Genomic DNA, 24,720 nt, shown 5'->3' with positions numbered 1-24,720 from the left:
TCTTGTGAAATCACGGTGGATGTAAGTTTCATGTTTTCATCATGCAAACAATCTAGAAATGACCACTGAATATCGTCACAAATAAAGTTTAGGCATACTTTAGCACACTTTTCATGCAACAATAATGTGCGTTTCACATACGTAATTCCGTTTATATTTCTTTTCTGGTACTTTTTGCATGGTGCCCTATTACACTCCAGCTTTTTTGTGAGTGTTGTGGCACAGCTCTTGTATACAGGTGCCATTTTCCAGAGTTGAAGAGGTGCCTATGTGCCATTAGTGGTTTATTCATACCTGCAGATCTGAGCATGCTGCTAATGTAACCAGTAAGTGCAGAGTGTCTTTTCTTCCATAGCTTTCTACATAGATGTAAGAGGATCCAGAAATGAAACATTGCTGAATATGTTTCATTTACAAATAATCCTCCAACATCCACTCTACCATTTATGCTGTTATTGAATACATCTCTTCAAAACATGAATAAAGTCCACACAAATGTATGGAGGTCCTTACAGTGAATACTATAAATAGTATGTAAAAAAATATGTTGCATGTGCTATTTTTAACACGTTGTGGAGATCAGAACAAGATAAGTTGTATTATGAGAACTATTTGGTCTCTCTCTCTCTCTCTCTCTCTCTCTCTCTCTCTCTGTGTGTGTGTGTGTGTGTGTGTGTGTGTGTGTGTGTGTGAGAGAGAGAGAGAGAGAGAGAGAGAGAGAGAGAGAGAGAGAGAGGGAGGTATAAATGTGATTGGCATTATATAATTGATGTTTGCTTTTCTGTAAGTAACTGGGCCAAATTTTGTTCTCAGTTATTGACTGCTTTCTTTCTTTCATATTACAATTTTAATTTTTGTAGAAGTGCAGTAGCATTTAATTGTTTTGTACTGAGTTTATATGTGAACTCAATGAACTGACTAATTCTTTCCCTACAGGGCTTTCAAATAATCGCAGATAGCACAGATGGATTTTCTGGCTTATGTAGTGGGTTACTGGAACACCTGGCAGATGAGTATCGAGGAAAGAGTTCTCTTACATTTCCTACTATTCGTTCCACATACCCAGGCAGCACGCCGTTTCAAGACAGCATTCGTACAGTGAACATATTGTTAGGATTTACAAGTTGGGCAGAGCACAGTTCACTGTTGGTTCCTCTGAGTACAGCCTCTTCTGGATGGCGGACAGTTGGCCCACCACGTCACTTTCCATTGCTACAGTATAATGTATGTTGAGAAACCATTGCAGTTTGTTTAATTTTTGGTGCACTCTTTAGTTTTAAGGAACCATTATAAGATTAATGAAATGAGTGTATGCATGAGAAGATGTTCACCAAGTGCAAAATATGTTTTTTCATTGCAAGACAGGTTAACATGGAACAAAGCCTCCAAAATATATTTGAAATGTTTAGTAAATGACCTATTGTCAGATCATTTGCAGCAAGAAAACAGTATCATTCAAGTTAGTATTTCAGGTGTGACTGTCCATACTGTTGAAAAGATTTAGCATGTGTAGTGCTCCACATTTGTAGATGTTTTTTCTGCTCTTCTTCCAATCTTGCAGTATTGCCTGCAAGCTGTAACAGTTAGTTTAGGGGCTGGGGGAGTGATAGGACTGATAATGTGATCAGCTTTATGATGTCAACTAACAAATCCTTGAATGTATCATTATTTTAACTATCAACCTTTTCTGGTATGTATTATTCCCTAGTTTGTAAAGAATCAGTGAGTTTTGTGGATTTCATATGTTATTGTAGGCCGACCTGTTTAATACAAAAGTTTCGAAGACAAGAATCTACACTGTGTCTAATATATTAAAATACTTAAGGTCCAGGGCACTTTTATGACATGGATGGGAATCATCTTGCGTTTGGTGACACATGTTTTCGTAACTGAAAACAAGGGTCACATTAATTGACTGCACCACAGGAATAAAATTAAATTCAAAATATGATAATGTGTGGTAGCATACAGTATACTGAGAGGTTTCATGATGCAGGTGTGGACCTGCATAAATGATCTCCAAAGGTCATTAAAAGATGGTTGAAAAATTGCAATATTTACTTATGACATAAGCATATTCATCCAAGACCAAAATTCGGAGGGGACTGATGACCATAGATGTTAAGTCCCATAGTGCTCAGAGCCATTTCAAACCATTTTTTGAACCAAAATTTGGCAACAGAAAGAACTGTCAGAATGATAGCCAAACCAGCCCATAACTGGTTTACCGCAAATTGTTTTAAGACCTAACTTTACAGAAAGAATTATACAATTTCAAATTGATGAAAATATACATTACCGCTTGTTCATGTAATTAAGTGCTATGTGTATTTATAGATTTGGAAATTTAATTTTTTCCAGCACCTTAAAAATGTTCAAATTTTATATCATGTTTTATATGGTCCTCATCAAGCCAATAATCAAACTGTCCAAATCTTACAGTGTATATATGTTTTGTATTTGCATATGTCGACTGAACTGACAGTTTCATTAATTTTTGACAGATGCCAGCAGCTTAGGGACAACCACCTCACCCTGCACTAAGCTATGTCAAGTTGTTTTTTGGTGTTTTCCATGTGTATGCAGTATCTGATCAAAAAGTATCCTGGCACTCATGTGTAATATGGAATTTACCACTAGATGTCATGAAGGCAGACCTGCCGCTATAAAAGGAGGCCGAGAGTATTGTGTTGTAGGTAGAGAAGTGGTAACAGCAGAATGGGCCAGTCTGGTGAGCTCAATGACTTCAAGCATTGGATATCACTTGAATGACAGTCCATCAGGAAGATTTTAACTCTTCTTAAGCTGCTCATGTCAACTGTTGCTGAAATGATTGTGAAGTGAAAAAAGTAAATTCAAATGGCTTGACTGGCTGGGTATCACTTGAGAGGAATTTCCAGCCATCTGCTGGCAATTCTTTCAATTGGACACCACTGTGGCGACTTGTGCATGCTTAACATACCCCAGCAACCCTAACGGGGAAAATGGACCTACAGTGTGACATGAAATTCGAAACATTTGTTATTCCTGGCATTTCTTTACATTATTAAGAAGTGGAGGCTAACATAAAGGCAGACTGAAAAATCTTAGTGTGTGACCAGGATTCAGTCCCAAGACCTTATGAGTTCCATGCTCACACTTTACCACTAGACCGCCAACGCCTACTTGTAAAGTGGATGTGTGAAGGAATAATCACAGATAAACCAAGACTAGGCAAACCTTATGTTTTGACAGACAAGGACCCTTTGAGAATTGTGAAGGGTGGTTTTAAAAAAATACATGAAATCAACAGAAGGCTTCATTTGTGAGTTCCCAAGTGCTACCAGCAGTCCAGCTAGCACAATGACTGAATGTAGGAAGTTGAAAAGAATGGGTTACAGTGGTTGAGCAGCTTCCCGTAAGCCATACATTTGTGTAGTCAGTGCTAAGCCGTGCTTGAGGTGGTGTAAAGAGCAATGCTACTGGGCAGTGGATGACTGGAAATGAATGATTTGGAATGATGTATCATGCTATACTCTGCAGCAATCCAGTGGAAGGGTTTGGTTTGGCAAATGCCTGGACCTCATTAAGTGCTGTTGTGTGTAGTGCCAACAGTGAAGGACAGAGGAGGTGGTGTTAGATGCAAGGATATTTTTCATGCTTAGGGCGCAGTCTGTTTATTGTGACTAAGAAAAGACATGAACACATTTTACAGCATTGCATATTGCATACATAGAGGAATAGTACAGAGTTTATGATTGTTTGAATCAGCAGGACAATGGACCTTGTTATAAAGCAGCATCTGTGAGGCAGTAGTTTACGGACAGTAACATTCCTGAAATGGAATGGGCAGCCCAGAGTCTTGACTTGAAAGTCAATGTAACACCTTTGAGATTAGTTACAGCATCAACTTTGCTTCCGACACTAATGTTAAGCATCACTACCTTCTCTACTTTTGGCTCCTAAGGAAGAATGGGCTTCCTTTCCTCCACAGACATACAGACACCTCATTGACAGTGTCCCCAGCATATTTCAAACCATCGTAAAGACAAAGGATGGACACATCCCATATTAATGTCCACTGATAGGTATCCAGATACTTTTATCAGATAGTATATGAGAGGCAGTCAAACAAAAATAAGACACTAGGAAAAAGAGTGAGTAAAATACTCATTATTTCAAAAGAAATCACTATAACCTTTAAGGCTTCCCAGCAAATCTTCTGCAATGTAGTCCCGACAGCCGTGGCAACATGTGGGCCCAACACTTTGCCAAGGTTGTTTCAAGTCTGCTGCAGAGTTGTTGCTGGGAATCATCCATACAGTCCCGATCTCTCCCCATGTGATTTCCATATTTTGGGAGCCCTGAGAAAAGACATTAATGGCTGTCGATTTTCTTCGGATGAAGAGGTACATGCCTCATTACAATCATGGTTTGATAGACAACTGCAAGCATTTTCCCATGAAAGCATTGACCATCTTGTCTCAAATGTGTTAAAAGTTATGGTAATTACTTTTGGAAAGATAAACAGTTTACTTATGTTTTTCCATGTGTCCCATTTTCATCTGACTGCTCCTTATATATGTTCCTCAACTCCAACAGATGGATTATGAACTAATATCTGGCATCACATGTTCTGTTACTGTGTTGACTGTGTACCTGTAATAAAATGCATTTATACCATGGATCTAAAATTGACGATGAACTTAAATGAATCTGAATGTCTGCAGAATTAGTTTCAAAATGGAAGCAGCTCTTTTGCAGTTAATGGAAAGACGAGAGCTGTGTCAGCAGCAACTGGAGCTATTACAGCAGCTACGGCTCAAAGACTGTTGAAGTAAACACAATGATAGTGGTCCTGCATTGAAATTAGACAATGAATATTGAGAAATACACTTCCAGTTACTCCAGCATTACTTCAGTGCTTTCCACGTGGCAGGTTCAGAGCTGCAGTGCTCTTTCTCTTTCTGGGTTATTATGCTATGGTCAAATGAACTTCTTGGAGAAATGAAACATTTGAGCCTCATGTGTGGATATCTCCAACAGGATTTGTAGCGTCTACAACTGTCTGATTCGTACCCTGGCTCACTAGAGACAGCAGTGATCTAGGTTGTGAACCAGGTATTCATAAAAGCTACAACCATGCTTGAAGATGTTCTTCACAGATGGGGATGAAACGTTGGGGGCTTCTCCAAGAAATTTGTTCAACCATGGTGCAGTAGCCCAGAATTTTTTATTAAGTGTGATATTTACGACTGTGAAAGTTTACATTTTACACTGCTCTTCTTTTTATTGTGGTGGAAATGGGATATTTTTTGCATTCCTTAAAAAGTAAATTTGTTGTCTGATCTGAACACAGTCATTTGTTAATGTCTGTTGTTTGCTGTACCCTCATTTTGGGGAACCAACAAAATCCATCGTCAAGGCACTAGGCTTGAATTCCAGCAATGTTATAAACTACTAGAGCAGTGAAACTTCCTGGCAGATTAAAACTGTGTGCTCGACCGAGACTCGAACTCGGGACCTTTGCGTTTCACGGGCAAGTGCTCTACCATCTGAGCTACCAAAGCACGACTCACGCCCGGTCCTCACAGCTTTACTTCTGCCAGTATCTCGTCTCCTACCTTCCAAACTTTACAGAAGCTCTCCTGCGAACGAGATACTGGCAGAAGTAAAGCTGTGAGGACCGGGCGTGAGTCGTGCTTCGGTAGCTCAGATGGTAGAGCACTTGCCCAAGAAAGGCAAAGGTCCTGAGTTCGAGTCTCGGTCGGGCACACAGTTTTAATCTGACAGGAAATTTCATATCAGCGCACACTCCACTGCAGAGTGAAAATCTCATTCTGGAAACATCCCCCAGGCTGTGGCTAAGCCATGTCTCCGCAGTATCCTTTCTTTCAGGAGTGCTAGTTCTGCAAGGTTCACAGGAGAGCTTCTGTAAAGTTTGGAAGGTAGGAGACGAGATACTGGCAGAAGTAAAGCTGTGAGGACTGGGCATGAGTCATGCTTCGGTAGCTCAGATGGTAGAGCACTTGCCCGTGAAAGGCAAAGGTCCCGAGTTCGAGTCTCGGTCAGGCACACAGTTTTAATCTGCCAGGAAGTTTCATATCAGTGCACACTCCGCTGCAGAGTGAAAATCTCATTACTAGAGCAGTGTTCAGTTGTTTGAGACTTTCTGTATGTGTATGTCTATTATTAGACTATGGACCGTCTTGTGACTAATAAATGATTGCATTTCTGCATAGCTATGATTGGGACACTTTCTTGTCTTTCTGACAGCTTTTGACAACTAGTGGAAGAACCTGTATCTGACTCTTAGCCATTACATACAAGGTGTACAACTTTGCTTCCGCCGATAGGTGGCGACAACGGTAAGTAGCGGTCGAAAGAAACAGATCGCAGATGTCAGGCAGTTAGCTTGGACTTTGGTCAACATAACCTCATTCAAACGTAGTCAATTTGTGACTGCATCATGATGTTGTTCTTGATTGGAAATGTCAGTTTATGAGCCTAAGTCTCGTCGTTTGCGGGAGGTGTTACTGTTTTGTTTCAGTATGAAGAAATCAGCGGCTGAGTCTCATTGAATGCTCTCAAGTACGTATGGTAAGGATGCTATTAGTGAAAGAACGTGTCGTGAGTGGTTTCAACACTTCAAGAATGGTGATTTTAACGTCGTAGACTGACATAGTGGTGGAAGAGAGAGTTTTTTGAAGATGCAGAATTGGAGACATTGCTGAGTGAAGACTCATGTCAAACTCAAGGAGAATTGGCACAATTAGTGGGAGTGACACAGCAAGCCATTTCAAAATGTCTCAAGGCTATGGATATGATTCAAAAAGAAGGAACTTGGGTCCCGTGTGAGCTGAAACCCAGAGACATTGAACGGCATTTGTATGTTTATGAACAGTTGCTTCAGAGGCAAAAACGGAAGGGATTTCTGCATCACATTGTGACCAGGGATGAAAACCCCAAACACAAAAAATCATGGGGATATCCCGGCCATGCTTCCTCGTCGACAGCCAAACTGAATATTCACGGCTGCAAAATCATGCTCTGCATTTGGTGGGACCAGATCGGCATCATTTACTGTAAGGTGTTAAAACAAAGTGAAACAATCACAGGTGCTCGTTATCAAATGCAATTAATGTGTTTGAGCAGGGTATTAAAAGACAAATGGCTGCAATACAGCAAGAGGCACAATAAAGTGATTTTGCAGCATGACAACATTCAACCCACACTGCAAAAGAGGTCAAAACGTACTAGGAAATGTTAAAATGGGAAGTGCTACCCCACCTGCCGTATTCTCCAGACATTGCTCCCTCTGAATAACACCTGTTTAGATCAATGGCATGTGCCCTAGCTGACTAACATTTCCAATCTCATGAAGAAGTCACAAATTGTGTCGATTCGTGAATCACTTTGAAAGATGAAAAATTTTTTCAACGTGGGATTCGCACACTGCCTGAAAGATGGGAGAAAGTAGTGGCCAGCGATGGAAAATATGTTGAATGATACATGTGTAACCAATTTGTTTCATTAAAGCCTCAAATGTTGGGGAAAAAACGGCAGAAGCAAAGTTGTACACCTTGTATATAATGTCATTTTGATTCTGTATCCATAGTGAAGCACACTTTTATTGGGGATTTTGGAGAATGCAGCCCCACAAATAAACTCATGCGCTTAACTAGCCCAGAAGTTGCATACACTACAGGGACCAGCGGGGCAGGTGCTAATGTAAGCCTGTTTAAAAAGTCCAGTTGTCTACAATTGATACAGGCTGTGAAAAACACTAATGAAGGACTACAGCAGTTTTTCTGTATGAAAATGTTTAGGTTAAAGGCTGGAGATAGTTTCTGTGAAAAATTAGTGTTGAAGAAGCAGCTTTTTAGGAAAGGTGAATGCTCTTCATATATAACTTTGGAGCTAAGAAAATTACTCCTGTATGCAATTCATCAAACCAGTTGTGTGACACACGGTATGCAAATTAAACATGTATAGTATGCTGGGAAAGATTTTTGACTTTCCCTCTTTCATTGTACTGTGTTACTTAGTACTCTTTGAAATGTAAGGTATTGTTTTGACTTTGCTGTAGAATTACAGCATACAGGTAGTGGAATACCGTGACATTGATAGATGTTCACACATGAATATTAAGCATATGGAAGTACTTAATGACAGCTAATTGAATTAAAAGTACAGAAGTAGCTAAGGGTATCTCTTGAACTATCCTCATCTGTCTTTATGTTAAGACGGTAAGTTCTCTTTTAATAAGAGATAACGACTCATGCTATGAAAAGTATACCAAATTTTGTTTGTGCCTCACACATCTGCTCCCGTACCAGTATGTGCCCATATTTGGATTGGGTTTCTACTTATTATTTGTAACCAGTGCATCCCTTTGTAATTCCTATATCCTTGCTGATCTAGATTTAGCATGAATGTATGTTCCTTGATGATATTAAAGTAAATGTCCATGGCAGACCAAGTTTTCAAGTCATCACTACTGTACTAAAATACATAAACCTTTATGAAAAATTGCAACACAACAAAAGAAGCATCAAAATGATAAATTCATAAGGTATGACATATACTTGATTGGAGTAACAAAGCCACTTAACTTTAGAAAACTGAAGATTCATGTCAGCTATGTGTATAATGCATTATACAGGAGCACAGAACTTTGTGTAGTGTCGAACATTCATGATAACCAAGATATCTGCACATTATTTCATTACTACCTCATTTATGCCATATTTGAGGAATTTGAGCCAGATAAAATGGTCAGTCTTTCTATCTTATCTATTTATTTGTGAATGTGATTTGCTGGCTTATGAATTGCAGCCCCTGTAGGCTGTGATCATACTACAGTCATTTGTGTATGTGGAATAGTGAGCTAGAGAGGACTAGGTGGATTGAAAACACTGGAATAAATTAGTAAATACAAAGAGTGATAGATGTGTTTTGTTAAATACAAAGAGTGATATATTTTGTTAATGATAGTGATAGAACTTCATCTTGAATGGTGGCACAACATGGACAACTGCTTCAAATGTTGTTTGGTGTGAGGTTCCTGTTCACTCGCATCTCCTCATGAATATACTCTTTTGCTCTGGATACTCGTGATGCCTAAACAAAAGACAAATTCAACAGTAATGAGCTTGTCGGTATAGACAGTGGTGTGCTGATTGGCAACAGACCTTCATTTTCATCATGCCTTACTTTGGTTTTGGCTGTTGTAATGCAAAAGCAGACAAAATACTGTAGTGGTGAAATCATCTCCTGTAGTTCATCTACCAGCATCACATGGAATGGATGTCTCATGTGATGGGCTGTAGTGATGATCTTGACTGCTCTGAATTAGAGACTAAGCAAGATGGTACAGTAGTTGTGTGACAGGATTTATATTTGATAGGATCAGGTTTCAGATCTTGATCTGGCCATCGTAGTTGCCTGTGGCTTCCTTAAATCACTTGAAATATGATGGTTTCTTACAAAAGGGTGAAAAGGGGGCGGGGGATGTTTCCTTCTCCTGTCCTTGAGGCGAGCTGATGTTCCATTTCTAATAACTAATAACTTTGTTGTTTATAATATATTAAACTGTAACTACCTGTTTTATTTTCTAGTCTTTAGGGGGGTACAGTAATTTACATTAGAGAAACTGCAGCAAACATCTTTCGATACATTCCTGAACCTACAATCGTAAAGTACAGTGTTTGTACAAATATTGCTAGGAGCACTCATTTTCTTTCCTACATGACAGTTATCTTTTCTTACCTGTAGAGGTCATTAGCTGGCTTATAGTCATTTGTACATGTTGGGAGTTTGTCACCGGTGACTCACTTGTAATGCTCATGTGACAGCTAATAAAACTAAATATAGAAGTCAGAATGCTATTCGTGAAGGGGACACATTCATTTCTGATAATTCCTTTACAGTGCTATGATTTTCACAGACAGCAGTATATGCTACATTTATCCCAAACTACAGGGTGTTCACGTTAAACATATACTATTGTAAAATGTAATTGAGATATTTACTGACAGTTTTATTCTACAAGTATATTAACTCAAAATGTTTTCTGTGTTTGCTTGCAGCAGTTGGTATGGCACCTGCATGCATATAACTGCTTTATTCACACAAACATGTGTCATTAGCCATGTAGACTCCACAGCAGAGGGTGATCTGTGTCCTTTCTCTCCCAGCGCAATGTCTGTTAACTAAGTGACTATGTTCCCACGTATGTAACAATCAAGAAATAGAACGAGTGGCTTTGGGGCATTGTGATAAACAAGTAGGCAGTTACAGTTATCTCGTTCGAGGAGGTTATCATGTGTTGGCAGAACGTTTGCTGCAGCTAGTCTGTCTCTGCCCTTCAGTTTGAAAGACAATGCTTTCCTTCTAGACACATTGAAAAATTGGGATGGTCCCCTCCGTGCTTTACAGAATATGACAATAATATCAGAAAGTAAACACTTTTCTGTTGTTCTGTAAAAATGATTTATCTTAATGGATTTAAGCATAATTTAAGCTTTTTCTCATTGTCACATATTATTTTAAATATACATACAGTATTGGGAGTTCTGGCAGTACATAAATAATTTAGGAGTGAAGCTTACAGTTTATGAGAGAAACAATTTAGGAGTAAAGGCATTAACTCGTCAGACAAATAATTTATGAATTGGTTCCTGTGCTGTCAATGAAAGAATTTCCACTTTCGTCAACTATCACCCCCAACCAATTGCCCATATTCTAGCCTTTCATATCAAAGATATAAACCACCTCCTTCACCAACTCTCAACTGTTCTGATCCCATTACCTACAGAGTCCTTACTGGTCATTGTTAATGCTATCTCGCCTGTGCATGCCCTTTCCTCCCCAAGCATATGGTCTTGCTGCTCTTGAACTCTGTCTCTTCCAATGTTTCTGACTCCAGCCCTGCTATCACATTCCTTACACACCTTACCAATCATACCCTGACACACTACTACTTTTCCTTTGACAGGAGGATATACAGACAAATCTGTGGCACAGTCATGGGCACCCATATGACATCATCCAATGCAAACCTGTTTATGGGCTGTCTAGAGGAAACCTTCATAGCCTCCCGAAATGCCAAACCCCTTGCCTGGTTCAGGTTCAATGATTATGTCTACATGATCTGGAACCAGGGCCAAGACACCCTATAATTGTTCCTCTACAACCTCAACACCTTCTCCCCAATCCCTTTCAACTGGTCCTCCTCAGCCCAACATGCCACCTTTTTGGACATTGACTCCACCTCTGATAGTTTCATCCATACTTCTGCCCATATTAAGCTCGCTAATGAGTAACAGTACCTGCGTTTTGACAGCTTTCACACCTTCGACACCAAAAAGGCACTCTCATATAGGACAGCCACATGTCGGTAGCGAACCTGCAGTGATGAGGGTTCGCTTTCCCAACATGCTGAAGGTCTTACTAAGACTTTCACAGACTAACAGAAACCCAAAAGTAAGTCCACAAATAGATTTGCCACACCCAATCCTCACCCCCACCTACCTGATGATCCTACAAACCCCAAGAACCAGTTGAAAGGAGCATCCCCATCATCACCCAGTACTATCCTGGACTGGAGCAACTGAACTGGGTCATTTGCTATGGCTTCAACTGCCAATTACCATGCCCAAAAACAAGGAACATCCTCCCCACAGTCCTTCCCACTGCTCTTAAAGTGTATTCTGCTACTCACCCACCTTACATAATACCCCAGTCAGTTTCTATGTCTCACATACTTCCACCCCCTTACCATATGAGTCGTATCTCTGTGGAAGTGCAGTACCTGTCCAATTCACCCATCCAGCACATCCATCTCCAGTCCCATAGTAGGCTTATACTAGTCCATCAGAGGCAGGGCAACATGTGAAAACAGTCATGTCATATGCGAGCTCTGCTGCAGTTTCCACACAGCCTTTTATGTCTGTGATCAAGGTGAACATGCAATAACCATTTACAGATGGGCAGTGGAAACACTAGCAGGGGAAGGTATATAAAGTACATCGAGGATGGTAGGGGGGGGGGGGGGGTGTGTAAAACATGGAATGACTACTGTGACCACTGACCAACTTGTACCCTTGTACCCCCAACTGAATAGCCACCAATGTCAAACGGTGACCAAGAGCTGACTTGATCATTCGGAGGCTGCAGAGCACAACATGCTCGATTTCAGTGACTGCTTCACAACCCATGGCATCTGACTTGTTTGCCGCAGGCATCAACCTTTCTCGATTACCGAGCAACACATCTTTTGTTCCTGTAATCTTCCTGGCCTCAATATCTGCTAACCCATTGCACCCAGACCTGCCTCTCCGCAGTCTCTTGTTCCTCTGTTCTGGCACTTACTCCCAATCCAGTTTCCCAAGTCATCACCGTTGTTCACAGCATGAACACACGGATTCCATTGCCTGTGTGTCAAATTCTTGCCCTGTGCACCTGCTGACTTTCCCTCCCATATTCCTATCTTGAACACCTGCTTCCTCCCTCTGAGCCATCCCTCCCTTTCCTCATCTCTTTTTCCCCTAACCCATTCTACCTGACACAGCCCATCACGCCAGTCTACCTGCTGAATTGTAGTTGAAGTATTGTGTATTCAGCCAGCACAATGTAGCTGTACAGGTTCTACATGTGCATGTGTATGTACATATACCTTATCCAAGAAAATGATTCGTCTCTAAAGCTAGTAAAATTTTCAGTCTTGCTTGTGTGCCTATCAATGACTCAACACCTCTACTATCCAAGGAGTTGTTACCTTTACTCCTAACCCTTCTTTCCATCAAGATGTGTCTTAAATTTCTTTTTTCCCCAATTAGATTCAGTGCCTTCTCATTAGGTACTTGATGTACCCATCTAATCTTCAGCATTCTTTCACAACACATCTCAAAATCTTCTGTTCTCTTCTTCTCTGAAGTGCTTTTGTCCACTTTTCACTTCCATACGTGGCTGCACTCGAGGTAAATGCATTTAGAAAACACTGCGTAATGCTTATATATATTTTTTAGATTCACTCTTCCTCTTTTATCAGTTATTTTGGTGCCCAAATAAGAAAACTCATCTGCTACATTTGGTGTCTGATTTCCTAATCTGATTGCCTCAGCTTTGCCCGATTTAATTGGACTACATTCCATTACCCCAGTTTTATTTTTATTGACATTCGTCTTATAACTTCTGTTCAAGACACTATCGATTCTGTTCAACTGCTCTTCCAAGTCCTTTGCCTTCTCTGACAGAATTACATTGTCATCAGCATACCGTAGAGTGTTGATTTCTTGTCCATGAACTTCAGTTCTCTTTCCAGATTTCTCCATTTCCTTTACTGTTTGATCATATACAGATTGAATAATGTTGGAGATAGGCTACAACCCTGGCTCACTCCCTTCTTGACCATTGCCTCCCTTTCATGTTCTTTACCCCTTTCAACTGCAGTATTGTATCTGAACTTGTACTTTATTCTTGCTACCTTCAGAGTTTCACAGAGAGTATTTCAGCCCACACTGTCAAAATATTTCTTTAAATTCACAAATGCTATAAACATAGCTTTGTCTTTCTTTAACCTATCTTCTAAAATAATTCATAGGGCCAGTATTAGCTTGCTTGTTCAAACATTCCTCTGGGAATCATATGAATCTGCCCTGCCGAGGTCGGCATCTACAACTTTTTTTGTTTCATTTATAAATAACTCATGTAATTATTTTGCAACCATGACATGAAATTGATCGTTCTATAGTATTTGCTCCTGTCAGCACTTGCCTTCTTGAAATTGATCGCTCTGTAGTATTCACAACTGTCAGCACATGCCTTCTTTGGAATTGGAAATATTATGTTCTTCTTGATGTTTGAGGGTATTTTACCTGCCTCACGTATCTTTCACACCAGATGGAATAATTTTGTCATGGCTGGCTCCCCCAAGGATCTCAGTAATTCTGAGGGTATGTCATCTACTCCATTCACTTCCTCATCCCTTTCTACAATACTGCCCTCAAGTTCATTTCCCTTAAAAAATGGTTCAAATGGCTCTGAGCACTATGGGACTTACATCTATGGTCATCAAAATCCCCTAGAACTTAGAACTACTTAAACGTAACTAACCTAAGGACATCACACAACACCCAGTCATCACGAGGCAGAGAAAATCCCTGACCCCACCAGGAATCGAACCCGGGCGTGGGAAGCAGGAATGCTACCGCACGACCACGAGCTGCGGACTCATTTCCCTTATGTAGACCTTTTACGTAGCTTTGTAGCTTTCCCTTCTTTGTTTAGTACTGGCTTGCTATCTGAACTTTTTTCATTCATATAACTGCTGCTCTTTGCTCCAAAGGGCTCTTTAATTTTTCTGTTGGTGGCATCTGTCATTCCCCTAGTCATGTGTACTTCTACAGCTTCCTGCCATGCCTGTCCAACTCGTTTTTTTAGATTCCTCTATTACCTTTTACCATTGCTGCGTTTTTAAATGTTCTCCTTTCATCAGTTAAATTCAGTATCTCCTATGTTAGCCAGGGGTTTCTACCAGGTCATGTCTTGTTGCCTATTTGATCTTCTGCTGCCTTAATTACCCCATCTCTCAAAGCTACCCATTCACCTACTAATACTCACTCTGAGACTCTCAGCAACCTCTGGTTCTTTCATTTGATCTGTGACCTTTTTCACATTTCTTCAGTTTCAATCTGCAGTTAATAACCAACAAATTATCACCAGAGTCTACATCTGTCCATGGAAATGACTTACACTTTAAAATTTTGTTTCAAAATCTCTGTCTATATTCAGGCTACTAATTTGCTCTTCTCCAGATGTATAACGAAAATGTTCCAATTTTATGGAAATTCAGACAGCAGCCTATTCCAATTTCTGGCTAAGAATTTATATATGGTCCAGTCACATTTAAGTGACCACGATCTGTGTTCAATGTGAACATGCAATAATCACTTACAGATGGCCAGTGGAAACACTAGCAGGGGAAGGTATACGTAGTATGTCGGGGATGGTGTGGGGGGTGGAGGGGGGCATAAAATAGTGCAGTCATTGTCACAATGCAGACACAGAGTGATGTATCTGACATCCAAAAGGACATGATTATTGGCTTTCAGGCCAAGGATACAAGCATTTCTAAAACTTATAAGTTTCTAAACTGCTCACTTACTGCTGCGGTTAAAGTCTACCATGTATGGAAAAATGGCATTATCCAAAACTAGCACTGATATATATATATATATATATAGCGACCGATTTTTTTAAGCACCACAGTTGCCTCAGTGCTAGTTTTGGATAATGCCATTTTTCCATACATGGTATACTTTAACCGCAGCAGTAAGTGAGCAGTTTAGAAACTTATAAGTTTTAGAAATGCTTATATATATAGAGGACGATATGATGTGGCTTACCGAACGAAAATGCTGGCAGGTCGATAGACGCACAAACAAACACAAACATACACACAAAATTCTAGCTTTCGCAACAAACGGTTGCTTCGTCAGGAAAGACGGAAGGAGCGGGAAAGACGAAAGGAAGTGGGTTTTAAGGGAGAGGGTAAGGAGTCATTCCAATCCCGGGAGCGGAAAGACTTACCGTAGGGGGAAAAAAGGACGGGTGTACACTCGCACACACACACATATCCATCCACACATATACAGACACAAGCGGTAAGTCACATCATCTTTGTTTTTAGATATATTTTTCCCACGTGGAATGTTTCCCTCTATGTTGTTGTTGTTGTGGTCTTCAGTCCTGAGACTGGTTTGATGCAGCTCTCCATGCTACTCTATCCTGTGCAAGCTTTTTCATCTCCCAGTACCTACTGCAACTTACATCCTTCTGAATCTGCTTAGTGTATTCATCTCTTGGTCTCCCTCTACGATTTTTACCCTCCACGCTGCCCTCCAATACTAAATTGGTGATCCCTTGATGCCTCAGAACATGTCCTACCAACCGATCCCTTCTTCTGGTCAAGTTGTGCCACAAACTTCTCTTCTCCCCAATCCTATTCAATACTTCCTCATTAGTTATGTGATCTACCCATCTAATCTTCAGCATTCTTCTGTAGCACCACATTTCGAAAGCTTCTATTCTCTTCTTGTCCAAACTATTTATCGTCCATGTTTCACTTCCATACATGGCTACACTCCATACGAATACTTTCAGAAATGACTTCCTGACACTTAAATCAATACTGGATGTTAACAAATTTCTCTTCTTCAGAAACGCTTTCCTTGCCATTGCCAGCCTACATTTTATATCCTCTCTACTTCGACCATCATCAGTTATTTTGCTCCCCAAATAGCAAAACTCCTTTACTACTTTAAGTGCCTCATTTCCTAATCTAATTCCCTCAGCATCACCCGACTTAATTAGACTACATTCCATTATCCTTGTTTTGCTTTTGTTGATGTTCATCTTATATCCTCCTTTCAAGACACTGTCCATTCCATTCAACTGCTCTTCCAAGTCCTTTGCTGTCTCTGACAGAATTACAATGTCATCGGCGAACCTCAAAGTTTTTATTTCTTCTCCATGAATTTTAATACCTACCCCGAATTTTTCTTTTGTTTCCTTTACTGCTTGCTCAATATACAGATTGAACAACATCGGGGAGAGGCTACAACCCTGTCTTACTCCCTTCCCAACCACTGCTTCCCTTTCATGTCCCTCGACTCTTATAACTGCCATCTGGTTTCTGTACAAATTGTAAATAGCCTTTCGCTCCCTGTATTTTACCCCTGCCACCTTTAGAATTTGAAAGAGAGTATTCCAGTCAACATTGTCAAAAACTTTCTCTAAGTCTACAAATGCTAGAAACGTAGGTTTGCCTTTCCTTAATCTTTCTTCTAAGATAAGTCGTAAGGTCAGTATTGCCTCACGTGTTCCAGTGTTTCTACGGAATCCAAACTGATCTTCCCCGAGGTTGGCTTCTATTAGTTTTTCCATTCGTCTGTAAAGAATTCGTGTTAGTATTTTGCAGCTATGACTTATTAAGCTGATAGTTCGGTAATTTTCACATCTGTCAACACCTGCTTTCTTTGGGATTGGAATTATTATATTCTTCTTGAAGTCTGAGGGTATTTCGCCTGTTTCATACATCTTGCTCACCAGATGGTAGAGTTTTGTCAGGACTGGCTCTCCCACGGCCGTCAGTAGTTCCAATGGAATATTGTCTACTCCGGGGGCCTTGTTTCGACTCAGGTCTTTCACTGCTCTGTCGAACTCTTCACGCAGTATCGTATCTCCCATTTCATCTTCATCTACATCCTCTTCCATTTCCATAATATTGTCCTCAAGTACATCGCCCTTGTATAGACCCTCTATATACTCCTTCCACCTTTCTGCTTTCCCTTCTTTGCTTAGAACTGGGTTTCCATCTGAGCTCTTGATATTCATACAAGTCGTTCTCTGATCTCCAAAGGTCTCTTTAATTTTCCTGTAGGCGGTATCTATCTTACCCCTAGTGAGATAGGCCTCTACATCCTTACATTTGTCCTCTAGCCATCCCTGCTTAGCCATTTTGCACTTCCTGTCGATCTCATTTTTGAGACGTTTGTATTCCTTTTTGCCTGTTTCACTTACTGCATTTTTATATTTTCTCCTTTCATCAATTAAATTCAATATTTCTTCTGTTACCCAAGGATTTCTACTAGCCCTCGTCTTTTTACCTACTTGATCCTCTGCTGCCTTCACTACTTCATCCCTCAAAGCTACCCATTCTTCTTCTACTGTATTTATTTCCCCCATTCCTGTCAATTGCTCCCTTATGCTCTCCCTGAATCTCTGTACAACCTCTGGTTCTTTCAGTTTATCCAGGTCCCATCTCCTTAAATTCCCACCGTTTTGCAGTTTCTTCAGTTTTAATCTACAGGTCATAACCAATAGATTGTGGTCAGAGTCCACATCTGCCCCTGGAAATGTCTTACAATTTAAAACCTGGTTCCTAAATCTCTGTCTTACCATTATATAATCTATCTGATACCTTTTAGTATCTCCAGGGTTCTTCCATGTATACAACCTTCTTTCATGATTCTTAAACCAAGTGTTAGTTATGATTAAGTTATGCTCTGTGCAAAATTCTACCAGGCGGCTTCCTCTTTCATTTCTGTCCCCCAATCCATATTCACCTACTATGTTTCCTTCTCTCCCTTTTCCTACACTCGAATTCCAGTCAGCCATGACTATTAAATTTTCGTCTCCCTTCACAATCTGAATAATTTCTTTTATTTCATCATACATTCCTTCAATTTCTTCGTCATCTGCAGAGCTAGTTGGCATATAAACTTGTACTACTGTAGTAGGTGTGGGCTTCGTATCTATCTTGGCCACAATAATGCGTTCACTATGCTGTTTGTAGTAGCTTACCCGCATTCCTATTTTCCTATTCATTATTAAACCTACTCCTGCATTACCCCTATTTGATTTTGTGTTTATAACCCTGTAGTCACCTGACCAGAAGTCTTGTTCCTCCTGCCACCGAACTTCACTAATTCCCACTATATCTAACTTCAACCTATCCATTTCCCTTTTTAAATTTTCTAACCTACCTGCCCGATTAAGGGATCTGACATTCCATGCTCCGATCCGTAGAACGCCAGTTTTCTTTCTCCTGATAACGACATCCTCTTGAGTAGTCCCCGCCCGGAGATCCGAATGGGGGACTATTTTACCTCCGGAATATTTTACCCAAGAGGACGCCATCATCATGTAATCATACAGTAAAGCTGCATGCCCTCGGGAAAAATTACGGCTGTAGTTTCCCCTTGCTTTCAGCCGTTCGCAGTACCAGCACAGCAAGGCCGTTTTGGTTATTGTTACAAGGCCAGATCAGTCAATCATCCAGACTGTTGCCCTTGCAACTACTGAAAAGGCTGCTGCCCCTCTTCAGGAACCACACGTTTGTCTGGCCTCTCAACAGATAAACCTCCGTTGTGGTTGCACCTACGGTACGGCTATCTGTATCGCTGAGGCACGCAAGCGTCCCCACCAACGGCAAGGTCCATGGGGGGGGGGGGGGGTTTTCCCTATATATATATATATATATATATACACAAGCAGACATATTGTGTCTGTATGTGTGGATGGATATGTGCGTGTGTGCGAGTGTATACCTGTCCTTTTTTCCCCCTAAGGTAAGTCTTTCCGCTCCCGGGATTGGAATGACTCCTTACCCTCTCCCTTAAAACCCACTTCCTTTCGTCTTCCCCTCTCCTTCCCTCTTTCCTGATGAGGCAACAGTTTGTTGCGAAAGCTTGAATTTTGTGCCAAAAAATACACATCTACACATCTTTCGTATGAAGACAAGAGAAAGAGTGTAATCAATTAGTTGTTAAAAACAAAAACCTACGCAAAAGTAAATAGACGAACAAAATTATTTATAAAAATCGGTCACTGGCACAGCACTCTTCTGCTTGCGCGATCGTAAATTATATCTTTGTATTGGTGGTGGCGCGGTAGTCAAAGTACCATTACAGCGCCATAGACAATGAGTGAAGAGTGACTGCAGAGATGTGGGCAGGTGAATAGATGTGCAACAGTTGAGCAACTGACCACCCAGATGGATGAACCAGGGGGCTACCAACCGTGTCTCCTTGATGACTGTTAAGCGGACATTGTTGTGTATGGGCCTCTGCAGCAGGCACCTGGTTCATGCACCCTTGCTGACTGCTGTTCATCAGTGACAATGGCTGGAATTTGCCTGCCAGTACTGCAACTGGATGTCCACTGAGTAGCACAGGTGGCCTTTTCAGATGAATCTTTATGCTCCATTGGATATGTGGCCATTAGTGTGTCAGTGTGAAACACCCTGCAGCAATCAGAGAAAGAGTTCAGGTCAGAGAAAGGAGCCTTGTAGTCTGGGGAATGTTTTCATTGCATTCCCTTGATGATATCTTTATTCTGGAAGGCACAGTGGATCAACAAAAGGAACAAAAGTATGCATTGATCCTTGGGGACGATGTCCACCACTGTGTGCAGTTTGTTTTTCCTCGGCACAATGGCATCCTCCAATAAAACAGTGCAATGTGGCACACTGCACACAATGTTCATCCATGGTTCAAAGAGTTTCAGGATGAGTTTACCATACTCCACTGGCCACCAAACTTCCTGGATTTAAACCCATTCAAGAATCTGTAGGACCATCAAGTGCTTGGTTCCACATCCCTTTCAGTACCTTCCAGAATATCATTGACTCTCTTTCTGCATGTCTTGCAGTGATCTGCACTGCAGCATTTGGTTATTCGGGCTTTTGACAAGTGGACACATTTATGTGATTGGACAGTGTAATATTGGCATCCTGTACACTAATGGTACTGATAGCTATTTATTCAATAGGCAGTTATTGTAATTGTTGAATGTATAATGTTTAATTTGATTGGTTTGCATTATATTTACAGTAATGAAAATGTGCCAGGATTGCTTAGTCTTTTTAGTTTTGTCTTCCGTACAGTATTGGAAAAATACTTTAATGTTCCATAAGTAGGTTGCTACTTCATCTCTTTCCTCTCCAGTCATTAGTTTTTATTTCACCAAATTATCAGGTGACAATACAATGTCAGCATTTTGCATGTTAGTAAATTATACTGTTTTTTTCTTTTTTCTTTAAGGCAGATCTGTTATACCACAGCAGTTCAATGATAGCAGCTGCACTGGAAACTTTGACGTTACCGTGGCGACTGCGAACACCACCATCTTCGCTTGGTGACATGTGCAGTGGGTTATCATGCGTTGGCAGAACGTTTGCTGCAGCCAGTCTCTCTCTGCCCTTCAGTTTAAAAGAAGATGCTTTCCTACTAGACACATTGGAAAATTGGGATGGTCCCCTCTGGGAAAGCCTGACACCTAGCTGTCCACTACAAGAGGACCGTATATGGATACAGTCTCTAACTCTACGAGGCGTTCCTGCCACTAAACTTAAAAGGTCAGTGTTATTGAGTGGAACAGCCTGAAAATAAGAAACAACTGTTGATACCACTGTAGAAGCAATATCAGCATGAAGACATTGTCATATGTTTTGAGTATTCACAGCCTTGTAGCCTAAGATGGAATAGTAGAAAGGAAAATGTATTCAACATGATAATACTGTTATCTTCAATATTAACTGCAACATGACTGTGTGACATTAACCATTATTTTGTGGTTAAGTCATTCGTTCCACCCCATCTTCTCCAGCAATTCTGGATCTATTGTGTTATCTCAAGAGTTCCTGTTGAATTTTGAAACAAAAAGGAGGATTATCATATGCCTAATTGCAAAATGCCATTGATATACGAGAACTGCACACAGTTTTAACCAGGCAACAGCATTCAAGCTATGGAATATCCTATTGGGGATGAAAGAATTAATTCTGATTTTATTTCTGTTGCAGATTCACTCCTGAGTGGTTGTTTATTATGATGTACTGTTCAGTGTTGAGCATGCATTTTATGAACAAATGATTACAAAGTTAGACAGGTCTGCCAGATGTGTTTCAGCTTTTATGTTAGGCAGTATTGTTTGCAGGAGATTGGGCGCATTACGTTTACACACCAGACCAGCAAGGAGGTGTCCTTGAACATCAAGTATAAATACCCCTCCCCTCTTTCCATCAAGGAGGTTAAGACAAAGCAAAAGGTGGCAGAGATGCTTAAGTGGAAGGTGTACTTATGACCAATATTAAACTGAAATAGAGCAGAGAAATACAAATCACAAAAAGTGTGACTGACTTGAAAATGTGACCATGTAGTGGCATAAGAGCTCTTGCAAGAAATATTTAGTGTATCACAAATACTATGGTACTGTTGGTAAAGTTTACTAATGGTGGGAAATTTGATAATGGGCAGCTTGCCTCAGATTACTACTGTCTTGGCCAAAAGCAATGCTGGATAGTTGAAATCAAAAAATGGGCTCCAAAAAAGGAAGTACTGAGAGAGCATTGAGGTGTTATCTTTATCACTCATTGAAAGATATGGCTGGTTTTCCAGCAGGGATAGAAAGGTGGAGGGGAGTGACTTCCTCATTGATATTAGCACCTTAGGCATCGTTGCACGGGATTATAAGTAGATATTGCATCCTGTTGTTAAACTAGAGGTAACACTGCTTTTGCAGGATACCATAATGCCACTGCCTATTTGGATATAAAAAACAAATAATGAGATTTATGTATTTTGATAGGTGTACTGCTTACTGCTTACCTCTGGGAAGAGCAATACCCTGTATGGTCAGTAAACATACACAAGAAATAAATAAATAACATCACCCCCTGGCCTTCGTAACCACAGATTCCTTTTTTCTTTTTCTTTGGTGGTGATGGTGCAGGGGGGGGGGGGGGGGGGGGTGAGAGGAAATAGTAAAATAGTATATATTTGAGAGGAGGGCATATCACTAAGAAACCATATTAGACTGCAATTGATCAGGGCATAATTTTCTACAGTGATTTATTTGTTAGACTAAAAGCCTGTATTACATGAAAAGCTTCTAATAAGAATATTGTAAGTGTTTGTTCATGCTCATCGAGTATTTACTCTGTGGTAAGTATCAAATCATGTCAACACCATCCTTAACATATGTTTATTGATAATGTGGGAACATAGTCTTTTATGGTGTCATTCAGAGTAAATGTATCTCAGCTTACTTGCTGCAACAGATTTGTTTGTATACTCAACTTTTCAACATCTTCCTGTGTTGTCATGGTCAGTTGTTACTACTCATGCTAGTAGGTTTGTTGTGCCAGGTGAGCGGGATAAAACTGGCCCAGAAAATATTTAAAGACTGAAGTGAAATTGGCCCTTATTAATGAACAAAAGAATTGCCCATTGCAGAAAATGCTGGAAACCATGATTTCAATGCAGCAGTTGCTTGCTGTAATGTGGGTGTGGGTGTGTATCTCCCACATACTCTGTCCCAAGTACCTTGCTGTAGCATTACATTTGAGTAAGTGAAAGGAGCAGACATGTTGAGTGATCTGTTGAATACAACACAAAAGACACTCAAGATAAAACAGCGATTGTTCAGTTTCAAGAGTTATCCAAATCACAGTTTGTGGAAAATGTGTGCACAACTATTTGTGCAAGAGTTTAAGATGGGAAGGGTTTTGACAAAACATCCAACGAAGTCTGAAATGAAAAACTTAGTGGAAAAATGGCATGAAACAGGCTCTGTAGTTAATAAAAATTGTAACCATCTGGAAAGAGTTCAAGAAACAGAAACCATTGCTTGAGTGAAGGAAAGCATGGAACATAGTCTGACAACATCTCAATGCCATTTTATTTGTAGAAGTTAAGAGAGAGTTGTGTCAAAACATTATCAAAAATGCTTCCAGAATGTTTCCAGAATGTTTCATTATCAAAAATGATCTGCATCTGTATCATTACAAATTTATTGCTGTGGATGAGTTAAAGCATTAGGCAAACTTTTGTGTGTTGAGTTCCACCAGTGCTTGCTGAATAATGAAATGGAATCAAAATTTTGGATCCTATATTTTTCATTTCTTCAGATAAGGCCTGGTTCAGTTTGTCAAGATACCGAACTCATAGAACATGTACCAGTATGCATCATAAAATCCCTATCTGTAGTTTGAAGAGCCATTGCATGATCTCAAGAATTATGTTTTATGTTGTGTCCACATCATAACTCGATACTTTAATCCATGTATGGATGAACTCATAGAAGATGAACAACTCTGTAGACAGATATTTTCAGCAAGATGGAGCAACAGCACACACTGTCTCGACAATATTGTCACGAGTGCATGAGGAGCTCGGTGTGGAAAGGACAATGAGCCAAGACAACACTATCTCCTGGCCACCTCGATCACCTGATATCTTCCCTGTGATTTTTACCAGTGGGGAAAATTGAAGAGTCAAGCATATTCAATTGTCACACACTATAAGAGCTAAGCAGAACATTGACTGCACTATTGCTGCTGTCACTCAGGCAGAGCTGCTACACATCTCTAAATTTGGTAAATTGAGCACACTACTACTTCAGTGTCAATGGGACCATTTCCAGCATCATTTACAAGGGCGGATCAAATATAAGTGGGATTTTATTTTTTATTTACATTCATTTATTGAAAAACTCAAGGCAGTTGTAATTTATTTTTCCACATAGTCTCCTGCTTTGGAAATTCATTTATTCCAGCATATGTCATTATAAAAAGAACAGCCAGTTGCGCACGAAGTCTTCCACACTCTTCGTCATCTTCAAATCGTCGCCCTCCTAGAGCTTCTTTAAGCAGTCCGAATAAATGGAAATCACAAGGTGATAAGTCCGTGCTGTAAGGAGGTTGATCGAGTGTAGTCCAGTGCATTTCCTGTAGCTTGGAGACAGTTAGACCTGCAGTATGGGGTTACGCATTGTCATGGAAGAGGATGACCTGTCAAATCGATTGGTCTCATCTTTTGTGGCGATATGCAGCTCTCGCCTTGTTCAAAAGTTTGCAGTAGTAAGCAGCATTGATTGTGTGTTGCTCATGCAATAAATCAATCTGCAAAATGCCTCGTTGATTAAAAAAAAAAAGGGGGGGGGGGGGGGTTGAAAGAACCTTGCCAGCTGACAGTCGAGTCTTGGCTTTCCCTGGTGCTGCCTCCCCTTTCCTCCGCCACTCCTTACAGGCTTGTTTGGATTCAGGATTGTAGTAGTGAAATTGTTTCGTCACAGGTGACGATCCTACTCAAAAATGCATCACCTTCGTCCGCAAACCTTGCTGTAAGCCTCTGACAGACCTCCGAACATCTCAACTTCAGATTCTCGGTCGAA

General features: G+C 40.4%; 1 protein-coding gene across 2 annotated transcripts in view; it reads left to right on the top strand.

The window, feature by feature from the left end:
* LOC126484043 (protein misato) overlaps positions 1-24,720 on the top strand; it is a 93,540-nt gene that overhangs the window by 55,405 nt on the left and 13,415 nt on the right. For both annotated transcript variants that reach the window (XM_050107382.1, XM_050107383.1), the window contains exons 5-6: positions 937-1,224; positions 20,589-20,902. In XM_050107382.1, the coding sequence (XP_049963339.1) occupies positions 937-1,224; positions 20,589-20,902 (602 nt within the window). The remainder of the gene's footprint in view (positions 1-936; positions 1,225-20,588; positions 20,903-24,720) is intronic.

The sequence above is a fragment of the Schistocerca serialis genome, chromosome 6 (assembly GCF_023864345.2).
Source record: "Schistocerca serialis cubense isolate TAMUIC-IGC-003099 chromosome 6, iqSchSeri2.2, whole genome shotgun sequence".
NCBI classification, from domain to species: domain Eukaryota; kingdom Metazoa; phylum Arthropoda; class Insecta; order Orthoptera; family Acrididae; genus Schistocerca; species Schistocerca serialis.
This window is presented reverse-complemented; position numbering and strand designations above follow the sequence as displayed.